The sequence below is a fragment of the Rhinatrema bivittatum genome, chromosome 9 (genome assembly GCF_901001135.1).
Source record: "Rhinatrema bivittatum chromosome 9, aRhiBiv1.1, whole genome shotgun sequence".
Lineage (NCBI taxonomy): Eukaryota > Metazoa > Chordata > Amphibia > Gymnophiona > Rhinatrematidae > Rhinatrema > Rhinatrema bivittatum.
In genome coordinates, this window is record NC_042623.1 from 79,195,167 (window position 1) to 79,210,080 (window position 14,914).

The 14,914-nt window shown below is 41.5% G+C and overlaps 1 protein-coding gene across 6 annotated transcripts in view; it reads right to left on the reverse strand.

The window, feature by feature from the left end:
- TTLL8 (tubulin tyrosine ligase like 8) overlaps nt 1–14,914 on the reverse strand; it is a 545,909-nt gene that overhangs the window by 455,806 nt on the left and 75,189 nt on the right. For all 6 annotated transcript variants that reach the window (XM_029615311.1, XM_029615310.1, XM_029615309.1 and 3 more), the window contains exon 6: nt 6,007–6,086. In XM_029615311.1, coding sequence (XP_029471171.1) covers nt 6,007–6,086 — 80 coding nt within the window. The remainder of the gene's footprint in view (nt 1–6,006; nt 6,087–14,914) is intronic.

Here is a 14,914-nt window from a genome sequence, read left to right on the forward strand (position 1 = left end):
CCTCTGTGAGTGTCCACGTCATCGCTTTAACCTATGTTGTATTATCCGAGATGGGTGTTCCAAAGTTTTGTGCGCCGATTTGGACTTGTGCGCCGATCTAGACTTGTGCACATACCTTTTCGGTTCCATGCGCACAATAGTTATCGGCGCCGATGTCTCCGGCACCATGCGCACAGATGTCGTCGGCGCCATGCGCGCAAGTGTCTTGTGTGCAGATACTCCTTCGGGCGCGTAAGGCATCTTAGGCGCATAAGTTTTAGGTGCAGAGTTTTTGGGTGCCAGTGTCTCTTGCGCCGGCGATTCTGGCTCTATGGATTGTTTAAAATCTGATGGCCTTTGCCGGCTCGCCAAGTCTTTATCTCCAAGATTGGAGAACTGAGGATCCCATGATGATGCCCTCTTTTTTGAGGGAGCCAGTAAGATAGCGGGGCCAGGTGACAAGTGAGCCTCCGATGGTTCCGGTGAGGCAAAAAGTTCCTGAAGCCTGTAGGCCCGTTGTTTCAGGGCTCTCGGAGACATCCTTGAATAAAATTCACAATCCTCACGATTGTGATCTGGCCCCAGGCATCAGTAACATCGGCCATGACCATCCGTGACTGACATTACCTTGCCACAATTACAGGGTTTAAACCCTGATTTTGACATGTTTACTTTTTTTTTTTTTTTTTTTTTTAATGCTGAGGAGAAGAACAGCTCCGCGTGCGATCCCACGCGAGGAAAGAACAGACTGAGGAGATTCCGTTACTTTCCTGCGCGGGAACACACGCGCAGCCGCAGAGAGCAAAACTAATTTCTCCTTTGACAAGCTCCGCCTCCCAGATCGGATTGACAGATCCCATGACAGCATGGCTAGTTCAGCCATGCTATCGACTGTAAAAATATATGCCTCTTCTCCATCGCACTGTTAAACAGATAAGTCAGTACAGACATCGGCCCGCTTACAGCTCCTGCTCCAGAAGTTCATGCTTCATACACAAGTGTGGCTGCATGCTCAAACAGCGGCTTACAATACTACACACAGGTCCAAGGAAGAAAAACACCCCGATATTTGATATTCCTTCTAATACTTCTGCTACACTTTCAAGTAACTTGCAGCTTGCATTGCTCTACATCGACTCGTAGGACAGAAGCAAAAGAACATGGTATCCATTACGGCTTCTTCAAGAATCAGGAGTCCTCACATGAGAAACTCCATACAGGGGCACTTCAATCAAAACAACAAAGGCACTCGTCATGAAAGTAAGAACACCCGACATTGCAGTGTTTCGGCAGCACCTGCTGCCTGCATCAGGGGATTGCTGTTATATCTCTAAAACCGAAACAAAGAAATAATCAATATAAAAACCAAATAGACAAACCTGACAGTACTCAGACAATGGACCCACTATGTCTTGCTCCTCATTCCAACTCTGTAGCAGGTATTAAACCCCTCTGTTAACCCTTCCTCCAATAGTTTGACAGACACAGCTACCATTATAACCACATTGACAGAGTTCTAGTCCCCAGTACAATTAATTTCAAAACAAGATTATACACTTCTTGTTCTCAAATTCAATGGTTAAAAAACTTATTTCATATTCACTTTTTCTTTACAATTTTCAGGGGCACCAAAGCCCTGTTCAGGTCCTCCATTATGTTTTTAATCTATTAAAGTGGCCACCACTAAAAGGGCTTTTGTACAAAAAATATACTTTTCTATATTACTATTTTATTACTATTATCCTTGGTGTTAAACTTTTAGTTGTTAATTCTTATCCCTAATCACCAGTCACAGGAAACATCCCATTCCACCTCTCTATTAAGGTCATCAGGGGCAACAGTGCCCCATAGGAAAAGAAATCATTGCTCTTTTTGTGTTAAAGATCTACTGAAATCACACATATTCCACCCCCCCCACCCCCCCCCCCCACCCCCACACACACACACACGAGGGGAAGGTTTATCCAATACTACAAACCTAAGATCCTCAGTCATATAACCTAACTCCTCCCAATGGGTCACTAAAGAAGCCTCACATCTGTTACATCTGATACAGCTCAAATGTTCCTGTATACGAGTTTTCAATTTACATGTAGTTTTACAGATGTAACACAGAAAACAGGTACACCATATTAAGTAGATAACACCACTAGTATCACAAGAAGATAAATAACAGTTTAAAAGGGCATCTACTGGGCAAAACAACAGTGTCCCCATTAAACGATAAGGGGCAAACACTACATTTCATAAATGCGTAGTGTTCCGTCTGGAGATCTTGTGTCAATGATGTTGGTAAGGTGGAATGCACCAAACTCTCTCTCAGATTGCAAGCTTGAAAGAGGGTGAACAAATGAACCTCCTGAAACTCTGGATGGAGTCTTAAAATATTCCAATTAGCTAGAATACTTCTATGCACCCACATTGTGTCCGGTGTAAACAGCAAAACAGACAAAACTAGATTGATCCCATGGGGGCTGTGGTTGTAGCAAAAGACCCCGATTAGCACATGACCCTTTTGAATGATTGTTTTAAAACCTTACTCGAATAGCCCCTGGGTGCAACCCTGTCATACATCTCAATAGCACTATGATAATATTAGAAGGGTTGGAACACAGTTTCCTTAATCTTAAAAATTGCCCCACTGGTACATTCTGTTTAAGTCTCAAGAAATGACAATTCTCAAAAATGTAGGAGGGTATTTCGATCTGTCTCCTTTCTAAAAATGGAAACCCTCACTGTCATAGGAAATAGCAATATACATAAAATGTATTAAAGAAGCTCTGACAGTAGATGTAAACTTTAAATTAACATCCTGAATATCAAGCCAACCTAAAAAGTTCTCAAGATTCAGGCAGTTGCCCAACTAAAGTAAAATGATTCATCAATATAACATTTCCACAGGATGATGTTATTTCTAAAATGGCATCTGGCAAGCATCTGTCCTCAAATCTACCCATATAAAGTTGGCAATGTCAGGGGCCCATTGATTTCCCTATCGCCACCCCCTTAATCTGTTGAAAAAAGCGACCCTCAAAGCAGAAAATGTTTTGTTTCATAGTTACAGAGACCAGTTCCACCAAAAATCAGTAGGTATCAAACATGGAATGGGCCTTTGTTCAAGACAACCTCTTACAATCACAATAGCATCATCCTGTGGAATATTTGTGTAAAGTGAAGTAACATCAATAGTCACCAGAAACAAATCTGGAATGGGAACTGGCAATTCTTCTAGAACACTAATGATGTGTCCCAAATCCCTAATGTATGAAGGTCATCTCTCTACAAACCCTCTAAGAAAGTTATCCACAAAAATCAACAGGGGTTCTAAAAGGCAGCCTCTATCAGTCTCCCAGGTAGTTTATGTGAATTTTGAGCAAAATATAAAAAGCTGGGCAAACTGGAAAAGCCACTTTCAAAAAGTCTTGCTCTTTGGTGACGATCCAAATAGACAAAGCTGCATCATCAATTAGTTGGTCTACACAAGATTTAATCTGGGGTGCAGGATCAGAAGGCAGTGCCTTATAAAATTCTTGATTAGAAAGTTGAGATTTAATCTCATCTACATAATCACTAGTGTTCAAAACCACAATTGCACCCTCTTTATCTGCTGGCTTAATAACTATGGAGTTATTGAACTGCAACTGTAATAGTGCCCGTCGTTGACCTTTAGTTGGATTATCACTTGGTCTAAACAAAGGCTTCTTGGGTCGATTGGACTGAATATCTCTCCTGACTAATTCAGCAAAAGTGCAATGTATGAATCAACAGGGCCAGGGGGCATCCAGGAAAATTTTGGCCCAACTAAAGATCGATCGTCATTTATATCTTTCTGATCTTGAAAAAATAGTCTCAGTCTCAGGGACTATACAAATTTTTGTAGAGCCACCCTTAATTGAAACTCCTTGAACTGATTAGTAGGAGCAAAGGACAAGACTGCTGATTCAAAGTAAGCACCTTGATAGACCAGTTCATCACTGCAGAGTACCTAGAAATTGTGATCTGGTCTGCAGTCTGTGGTAGTCCTGAAAATTCCACTGAAACTTCCTGCCGCCGCAATTCATTCCTGGGCCACGTAAAGGGAGACCCCTTTGTTGTTGAGACCATAAATCTGCTGGAACTGAAAAAGAACAGGAACCAGAGGAAGAGGAACTAATAGAGAGGGGAGGAGGAGGTGGATCATCTACTCTTGTATGTTCCTCTGTTTCATCCCCTGAGGAATCATCTGAAGATCCCTGAAAAGTACCCTTCTCTTTTAATCGAGGCCCGAGATGCCCATCCATTGGTATACTGAACTGCGCTTATAGTCATTCTCATCCCTAATAAACTTAGAATGTTTGAACTTACGCAAATCATTGGAAAAACTCTCCATCTGTGTTTTTAAATCTAATTCAAATTTCTCAAAAGCCTCTACTGACAAACTGGATTTGAATAACACTAATTCAGTTTTCAAATCAACCTGGATATGGGCAGCTGTGCCTTGTGCCTTCTTAATAATCAACAACATTAGGATTAGCGCACATTTGTTAAGAACTTTATTCCAGCCTTGTACAAACTTTGTATCCTCACTGTTTAGTAATAAAAGATTATTATATAGAAAAGTATAATTTTTTGTACAAAAGCCCTTTTAGTAGTGGCCACATTAATAGATTTAAAACATAATGGTGGACCTAAATGGGACTTTGGTGTCCCTGAAATTGTAAAGACAAAGTGTATATGAAATATGTTTTTTTTTTAACCATTGCATTTAAGAACAAAAAGTGTATAATCTTGTTTTGAAATTAATTATACTGGGGACTAGTACTCTGTCACTGGTTAGCCGTGTGTCTGTCAAACTATTGGGAGAGGGGCTATCAGAGGGGTTTAAATGTGAGCACACTCACATGAATACCTGCTACAGAGCTGGGTTGAGGAGCAAGACACGGTGGGTCCATTGTCTGAGTGCTGTCATGTTTGTCAATTTTTTCTTTTTTAATTGATTATTTCTTTGTTTTGGTTTTAGAGATATAACGGCAATCCCTTGATGCAGGCGGCAGGTGCTGCTGAAACACTGAGTGCCTTTGTTGTTTTGAATGAAGTGTCCCTGTATGGGGTTCCCCTTGCAAGGACTCCTGATTCTTGAAGAAGCAGTAATGGATTACGTGTTCTTTTACTTCTGTCCTGCGAGTCAATGTGGAGCAATGCAAGCTGCTAGTTACTTAAAAGTGTAGCAGAAATCTTAGAAGGAATACCAGATACCAGGTGGTTTTCTTCCTTGGACCTATAAGACTATGTGAGGTATTGTAAGCTGCTGTTTTGAGAGTGCAACCACACCTGTGCATGAAGCATGAGCTTCTGAAGCTGTAAGCGGGCCGGTGTCAGTACTGACTTACCTGCGTTGGAGAAGAGACATATATTTGTTTTTGTTTTTGCCACTAAAGGATACACGGACTTTTGTGAATAGACAGCAAGGTGTATAATAACTCTCTGCATTTTTTGAGATCACGAGTTTTTGATGTAATACTTTACAGCGATTCTCCATATTTTTGGAGATCAAGAGCTTTTGATGTAATAACCTGGCAGTGAGACCTTTTATTAGATTTTTTCTTCATTTTTGAAAATAAGCTTTCAGCAGTTTTGTTTTTTTTAGTTTTTTTCTGTGTTGTCCTTTGTCTATGTGTATAGTTTGTGGGGTGTATTTAGTGTTAAAATTGTTTTGTCTATAGTGTGCTCTATGTCTTTCTATAATAGGAAGATAATATTTAATATGTTTAGTAAGTGGACCTCTACAGATTATTAGTTAAGGGATTTTTTTGAGAGAATTTTATAAACTAAAGGTTTAGTGAGTGATTTTTGACAATGTACTCAAATTAATAAAGTTTTTGTACAAAATATAGAATTTAGTGTGTATTTGTGAGCATATATTGAGGACTGTCCTCTGTGTCTTTGATAAAAAATGCTAATACAAATATGCATAATGTAATACAAATGATCCTGTCAAGCAATTAAATACTTGAATATCAACATTTTTAGAGTAATTAGGTGACTTACCATCATGTCATGAATAGGATCTGAAGGGTCAAAGTGATATAGAATTTCTTTATCTCCTTCAGGAGAAACACTGATGTTATCTTTAAGACAAAAGAAAGAAAATAATCAGAGATAGTGCTATATGATCAAAGATGAGGGTTACGCATTATTGTATGACAAAAGATGTGACACATTAACTTAGGTCTCAATTTTGCAAAATTCCTGAAACTTGCATATAACAAAATATTTGGAGATATTTAATCCATGGTATTTTTTCTCATACTGATGAAACCCCCATCCAAGTCTTGGCATGGATAAAGGGGCACATTGGGTGCTCTAGTGTCTTGGCTAGCTTGTTGCAGCCGCTAGAATTCTTCAGTGAGGAAAAGCTTCACAGCTCACAGAGTTAGGTTACAGATACCACTCAGTAAAAGTCACTGTCCATTCCAAGCTATATTGTTCCAGAAAATAAAACCATTTAATTATGAACAAAAGAGCAAGTTTGCTTATCGTAAACAGTGTTTTCCGTAGATAGCAGATGAATTAGCCATGCTGTCTGGGTACGTCTTCTGTGCTACTAGGTGGCAGAGCTCTCTCTAAGTCTAGTAAAGTCTTTCAGCTAGGAGCTCCCTCCTGCATATTGCCAGGATTGCTCAGGCTCCTCTGTCAGTATCAAAGAAAGTAGGTTAGGTTAGAACTGTTGTCCGGGGAGGCGGGCAGGCCAGCATGGCTAATTCATCTATCTACGGAAAACACCGTTTAAGGTAAGCAAACTTGCTCTTTTCACGTAGATAAGCATCTGGATTAGCCATGCTATCTGGGAGTCCCCAGCTGATGTATTGAGCAGTTGTGTTATGTCTTGAATACTTGATGTGCTCAATACTAGAGGTGAAGGAGGACAGTTCCTATGAAGGCTTCGTTGTAGTGGAACTTGTGCTCTTCTGAAGGATAGTCCGTCCCATTAATGCGTCATCCGCTGTTTGTTTGTCCAAACAATAGCGGGATGTGAAAGTGTGAAGCGAGGACCATGTCACCGCTTTACAGATATCTATAATTGGTACTTCATAGAGGTTGGCCATTGAAGTTGCCATTGCGCGTACCTGATGTGCCTTTGGTATTGTAGGTAGCATCTGTGATGTTTTGAGTATAGCAAAACTGGATGCATTTGGATATCCATGTGGCTAAGATTCTCTTCGTTACTGGCCATCCTTGTGAATTTGAATTGAATGAAATGAATAATTGGGATGGCCTAGTGGGAGAATCTGTGCGCTGTTTGTAGTAAGCCAGTGCATGTTTACAGTCTAGAGTATGCAGTTTCCTATCATTGTCATTGTGATGAGGTCTTGGATGAAACGTAGGTAAGGTGATAGTCTGGTTAATATGGAAACTGGAGATCACCTTTGGAAGAAATTTCAGGTGTGTCCATAAGGTAACTATCTTGGTGAAATTGAAGATAAGGAGGGTAATGAACTAGGGCTTGTAGTTCACTTATCTGTCTTGCTGAAGTTAATGCCACTAAAAAGAGTACCTTCCATGAGAGGTAACGAAGGTGACAAGTTTCTAAAGGTTCGAATGGTGGAAGCATGAGCTGTTCGAGAACTGTATTAACATCCCACGGCACCAGTGGTTTCTGTAAAGGTGAACATAGGCGTATTACTCCTTTTATGAATCTCGAAACTAAACAATGACATGAAATAGGCTCACCATTAAGAGGAATGTGGTAAGCTGCGATAGCGCTTAAATGAACCCGTAGAGAGGAAATGGCAAGTCCGTCGCTGTATAGCAAATGAAGGTATGAAAGAAGTTGTTCTGGTGAGCAAGTGAATGGGTCTGTTCCTGTGGATAAACACCAGGAATTATAGTGAGACCATTTTCTTTGGTAATTGAGTCTTGTGGACAGTTTCCTTGAGGACAGTAATATGTCCTGGAAAGCAGGAGAGATGTTCAAATGTTGGTATGCGAGTCTCTCAATCTCCATGCCGTGAGGTGTAGGGAAGAGTGAAGGGGATGTAGCAGTGATCCTTTGTCCTGGGTAAGAAGGTGATTGCTGTCCACCAGGGGCATTGGATTGCAAATCGATAGGCGTAGGAGGTAGCTGTACCATGGCTGCCTTGGCCATGCAGGTGCTATTAGTATTAGATCCACTTGGTCTTTGATGCATCTCTGTATCGTTCGAGCGATGAGAGATATCGGAAGAAATGCGTACAACAGACTGTGCATCCAACTGATTAAAAATGCATCCACAGCGAGTCTGTGAGGGCTCAGACGGAGCAAAAGGTCTTTAGTTTTGTGTTGACTTCTGTTGCAAAGAGGTCTATGGATGGGAGACCCCAAACCGAGAATATGTGTCTGGTCACTTCTGGGTTTAGCTCCCATTCGTGGGGGTGAAAAATTCTGCTGAGTCTGTCTGCTCTTGAACTGTGAATGCCTGGCAGGTAAGTCGCCTGCAGGGAAATGAGCCTGCAGTGGGCCCATTCCAGAATCTGAACAGTTTCCTTGCAGAGGTTCCATGAACTGGACCCTCCTTTGTTGATGTAAAACATTTGTAACCCGATTGTCCTTGTGAATCATCACAATTTTTTCCCGAAGGGATCTTTCAAAGGCTTGAAGGGCGTAACGTATCACATTCAGTTCCAATAGGTTGATGTGCAGTGTCCGTTCGTATGAGGTCCACTGACCCTGTGTCTGTAAGTGGTCTAAAGTGTGCTCCCCATCCCGTGGGAGATGCATCTGTGGTTAGAATGATCCGATGTCGTAAGGGTGTAAGGGGGAGCCCGCTTGTAGTGTTCCTGGAAGTAGCCACCACTCCAGGTCCTGTTTCATGCTGTTGGTCAATGAGATGGGAGTTGACAATGGTTGGAGAAATTGGTCCCATTGATGCTTCAACCCCCATTGCAGATGGCGCATATGTAGGCACGTATTTGGAACCACGTAAATGGATGCAGCCATATATCCAAGAACAGTGAGGACCTGGCACGCTATTACTGTGGTAGTGCGAAGAAGAATTGTAGCTAGCATCGAGAAAGTTAACGCTCTCGGATGTGGCAGGAATGCCTTGTCTTGGACTGTGTCTTTGAGGGCTCCAATGAACTGTAAACTTTGAGTGGGTTCCAGATTTGATTTCTCGTAGTTGATGAGAAGGCTGAGATTGTCTAGGCAAGAAATTGTTCGCAGAAGATTGTCTCTTAATAGTGCTTGATTGCCTGCTACTATCAGCCAATCGTCTAGATAAGGAAATATCTGCATCCCCTGTAATCGAAGGTGTGCCACCACCACTGCTAGGCACTTGGTGAACACTCTTGGGGCAGAGGAGAGGCCAAATGGAAGGACTTTGTATTGGAAGTGTTGATTTTCCATCTGGAAACACAGGTAACACCTGGAATTGGGATACATTGGTATGTGTGCATATGCATCCTTCAAGTCCAGTGAACACATCCAATCCTTGGGCTGAAGAAAACAGAGAATGGATTTGAGAGAAGTCATTTTTAATTTTTCTGTCTGAAGATATTTGTTGAGTGAACAGAGGTCTAAGATTGGCCGTAGTCCTGATTTTTTTGGGAATTAGAAAATATTGGGAGTAAAGCCCTGGATGTTTCTCCGGGTAAGGTATCTTCTGAATACAGTTGTTCTGTAAGAGAAGTTGTATTTCTTGTAGAAGATGAGATTTGTGAGATGTGAAAGTCTTTTGATGGATTCGGTGTGGAAGGGTAGGAAGGGAGGAAAAATGGAGAGAATATCCGTGTTGTATTATGGATAGTACCCATTTATCTGATGTTATTTTGCTCCAGGCTGGAAGAAAATTCGATAATCTCCCTCCAACTGGTGGTGGTGGTGGCCGAACAATCTTTAAAAACCTGATGTGGGTTTTGCTGGCTGAGGATCAGTTGTCTGTCAAGGTTGACGGGGGTTCTTGCACGCTGGCGAGGCACTGGTTGTTGATACGGTTGCTACCTCGATGGGTAGAATATTTGAGGTTTGTAATATGGTTTATAAGATTTGAAGGTTGGTTTCCTGTAAGGAACAGGAGTAGTGTATTGACGTCATGCTGTGGTGGAATGCTGAGGTGCTGTTAAAGAAAGGACCGCAGTTTTCTGCTCCTTAAGTTTTGTAACAGTAGCTGTAAACTGGTTCCCAAACAAATTATCTGGGCGACAAGGTAAATTTGCGAGCTTTTCATGATCACCACCACGAATGGCACTGGAGCATAACCACGTAAGACGTTGTGCCGCTAAGGCATTTGTGAATGATTTTGCCGATATATCAAAGCCCTCATGAATCAATCTTAAAAGGTGCCTTAACCTGTCCAAGTTATTATATGGAGTAGGTAATGGTGTAGGTGTGGTTTTAACGCCTGTAAGTTCTCAAATAAATATTGGGCCATATAAAATTGATGATTTTGGATCCTGGCATTGAGCATTGTGGATTGAAGAATTTTTTAGCAAAATCATCTAGAGACCTATTTTCCTTAGTTGGAGGAGTGTTAGAATGTATTTTCGCCTTACGAGCTTTCTGCATCACAGATTCGACTACGACTGATTGGTGTGGAAGTTGGACTGAAGCATGAAAGGAAGAATCTTTCATCCGGTATTTAATGTCTACCTTCCGAGATGTTGGAGGGGTGGATAAGGGAGTGTCCCATGCCTTTTCCATTAAGGCTGTTAAAATCTGGTGTTGTGGTAATGCCACCGGCTCATTGGGGACATCAAATATTTTCAGGATGCCCAACATTTCTTGTTGAGGGTCCGGTGGCCTCTTGGTTTCAACATTCAATATCTGACCAACTTTCTCAATAAACTGAGAATATGAGAGGTCCTTCGGAGGGGAAGAAGGTTGTGGAGATAAGTCTGGTGGGTCAGAGGGGTAACCCACTGAGGAGTTTGAGGAAGTATCCGAATCCGAAATATCCTCTGTTATTGGTAGCTGTGAAGGTGGGAGGTTTTTTGGTGCTGTACCAGGTAATGCTGGATCCTCCGGAACAGATAATGGTTGTGGTGAAGGTCCTGTGGATGGTAACGTCGATGTTCCTACCAACTGTAAAAATGGATTAAGAATGGTGGTGATTTGAGACATTGCTTGTGTCGCTAAGGCAGATGTAGATGGCTGTGAAGATGGTGCAGGCATTGATGGTGGCTGTGAAAGCCCAACATTCCCTGGAATCTATGTACCAATGGACGATACAGAGGTAGAAGACGATGATCCAGGTGATAGAGATTTGTCCGAGAGGCTTATTGGCGATATCTTTCCCTCAGAATCCACCTGCAAGGGTGTTGAAACATCTTTCTTCCCTTTATGACCAGAATGGTGCTTTTTAGCTAATTTAAAAGTCGGCTGCATCAGGGTAAAACCCGGCGCATCGATAGGAGTCAGTTGCATCACAGGTGCGTCGTTCGAAGCAGATAGCATCGCAATATCCTCTCTGCGCCAATGGTGCACCAGTTCGATGCATCAATAATCCCACGCTTCAATATGGTGTCAGCGCTTCTATCTCTAGAGCGTCGATGCATCGATTGTTGAATGCGTCGGTGAAGCATGCGGCCGTGATGCCACAGACATCCCCCACGCCTTGAACTAATTCTCGGCTAGCGGTCAAAGGACAGTGTCCTGACCTCGGGGGGGGGGGGGGGTCAACTGAAGAGGCTCTCCTCGATGACGGGTCCTCCTTTCTTCACTTAGGACATGGAGAGGAGCAAACAGAGGCTTCTGAAGGGGCATAAGAGCCTGAAGCTCTGGACTGCAAGTCTTGGATCTTGGCAGCTCGCTGTCTTTGAGCCCGTGGAGACATTCATCCGCAGTCCACACAGTTCTTTTGGTCATGTTGGGGTCCAAGACACAGGTAACAAGACGAGTGGCCATCTGTAGCCGACATAATTTTGCCGCATGAGCAAAATTTAAACCCTAGTCGAGACATGGCTCAGTGATGTTAAACTGCTGTTTTTTCTGATCTTTTCTTTTAACTTTAGTAAAACTTTTTCCTCACAATTTCAGTTTCTCTCAGGAGAGAGGAACTCCGCGAGGCTAACGGTCGAGCAGAAAAAAACTGACTGAAGAGCCTGAGGCAATCCTGGCAATATGCAGGAGGGAGCTCCTAGCTGAAAGACTTTACTAGACTTAGAGAGAGCTCTGCCACCTAGTGGCACGGAAGACGTACCCAGACAGCATGGCTAATTCAGATGCTTATCTACATGAAAATGTAGATGAACAACTTGGCAGACAGAATGTTTGGGTTTGGTACAATCCATACAAGAAAACAAAACTCCAAAACAGTCTAATTATTACAGGCTCTGAAATCTGCCAACGCCTGTGTATTTCCCTGAAGCAAACCCTGATTTAGGTAGAGCAGATCTCCTTCCTTAGCAGAAAAAGGAAACTAGAACAAAAATAAAAAAAGTCTCCCAAACATATCTGAATGCCTGCTGATTTCCTTTTGGTCAGTAACTTTAGAACTGATATAGAAGTCTGAAACTCTCCCTTTTGACTTCAACTAGTAAATCCTTTCTTAAGATACGGACAGGTTGATGCAATAAGGTGTACCCAGTCTAGCTCACGTTTTACTCCCAGTTGGGTGCATGTTTCGGGCGCACAATAATAGCATCCGATGCAGCAAGGAGATTAGCGCATCTAAAATGAGTGCTCTAACAAATTAATACAGGATAGCACCCATCCTATTTAAATTTCATGTAAATGAAGACATTCACTATTATGACCCAATGCAGGAAAGTGCATCCAAAGGCTGGGCGCCCAATCCACATTTTTTTACACCAGAAAATGAACTACAGTTCTGGAGATGGAATAAAGTTTACTCACAATTGAGAGCTCATGAAACATAAAAATTTTGGTCCTCTGTATCACGATAAATGTGCCCCTTGTAGAGTTGGGTTGTTTAGAGAGATTAGTATAAGATTTAGTTATTTGGGGTTCGAACAAAAAATAATAAAATGTATATAGGGAGTAGTAAAGCACAGCATGATGATTAGCTAAAGGACACCTTAAAAAATCATGGGCGATTCCCTTCCGTTTGGTAAACAACATGCATTGAGGATTTCCATAATTTCATATTAACGATGCACTTTTGTTAGGAATGCAGAATTTGGACATCTGTGCACCCAATGCAATAAACTTTTGAGTACCAGAAAGGCACATCTCATTAGCATGCCCTTTGTGTATGCTGCTCTACTTTCTCTCTCATTTAAATATTACATCAGGTGCACAGGGGATGTGGATGTGCACGCATTAGGAAAATGGGCGCTTTTTTGCATCTATTGCATCGGCCTGTGAAAGTGCTCTTCAGTAAAATCAATGAGACTAAATCTACTTTTACCAACTGTAGCCTTTGATCCTCTCTCCTGGACCCAAACTGCTTCCAAATCCCGGTGGCACAAGTTTTCCTCCCTTGAGCCTCAGCAGCCCTCCTAGGACAGAAGACTGGAAGAACCCAAGCTACCTGTTTTAATACTAAGATTTCATTTAATAGCTGGAACAACATAATCTGCTTTCCTCATGAAGAAGTACAACTTCAAGAGACTCGAAAGCAAGCCTTCTCTGTAGATTCTTACCTGTGGAACTCACCGCCTCTTGAAATCCATGCTGCAGCTGATTACGAAAAGCTCAGAAAGAAGGCAAAAACATTTAATTTTTCACAAGTGCCTGCTAATAATGGTTAGGCTTTCAGTCTAAAACTGTTACATTATACCACAGTTTTGTATCTGTGGTACAAATAAGGCCATTGTTTTACTTAATTGTGCCTGTCTTGTTTCTCCTATTTTGAATGAAATTGTTTTTGCTATTGTGATCCACCTTGAACTACTTGTCCTGGAATTAGGCAGAATATGAAAGCTTTTAAATAAGTAAATAGATACATAAAATCTGCTATTTGAACTAAAGTTGGACACTGGCAGGGTTGCTGAAATGGAAATCTGCCAGTGTCTAAATAACCTCTTATTATCTCAGTGCTATTGTTTCCTACTCATTTAATCAGAACTTCCATTTCTTTTATTCTATAATTTTCTAAACTTGACAGTAAAAGATTGAAAGTTTGAGCCAAGGTGCATCATTTTGCAATGACTGTGTGTCTAAACAACCAGGCTGGAGAAGCAAAGATGTGCAAACACAAGCAACAGCTCAACAGGAACTAGGATAGGATCGGCAAATCCTGTTCCTTCAGTATGTCCATCTTCACTGCTGCACTATATTTACAGTGAGTTCAATTCCATTTGTACCAACCCCTAATATATATATATCTCAAAGATATGGCACTATTTAATTTCAAGGGACGTAACAGCGTAATTTCCTCTATTATCATTATCTATGCATATTTCATGAAAGTAGGCTGAGCATGAAATTGCACATTCAGAACCTAGTAAGATCTGCATACTATAAACTTAGAATGCTCAGATGCCTCAAGCCTCTTCTTGAACTGGAAGATTTCTGTACAATTCTCCAATCATTGCTATTCACCAGACTAAACTAATGTAATTCTCTTTTCTTGAGGCTACCAGCAAGCTCATTAAGACCCTTACTCAGCTGTGAGAGTATTGACAGAAACTCCAAGAGTCGCTCATATTTCTTCAAAACTATGTTGCACTGGTTGCCCATTCACTTTCATATTCAATACAAAGCAGCAGTGACTAAGGACATCCTTACATGTTTATACATCCCAGCATACCCTAAAGACAGCTAGCAAAGGCCTACTATCAGTCCTGAGTGTCTCCCAAGCTCATCTAGGCATAGTTAGAAACCACACCATCTCAGCAGCTGGTTCGCTGACATAAAACAAAATAGCTGAACATCTCAGAATCAGGGCAGATCCAAAAATATTCAAAAAAATCTTTAAAAACAAGCCTTTTACAAAACAAACTTATAGAGCAAATTGCAGGTGCAGTCGTCTATTTCTTATGTTTGGTTTATCGTTGCTAATTGTTAATATTTGATT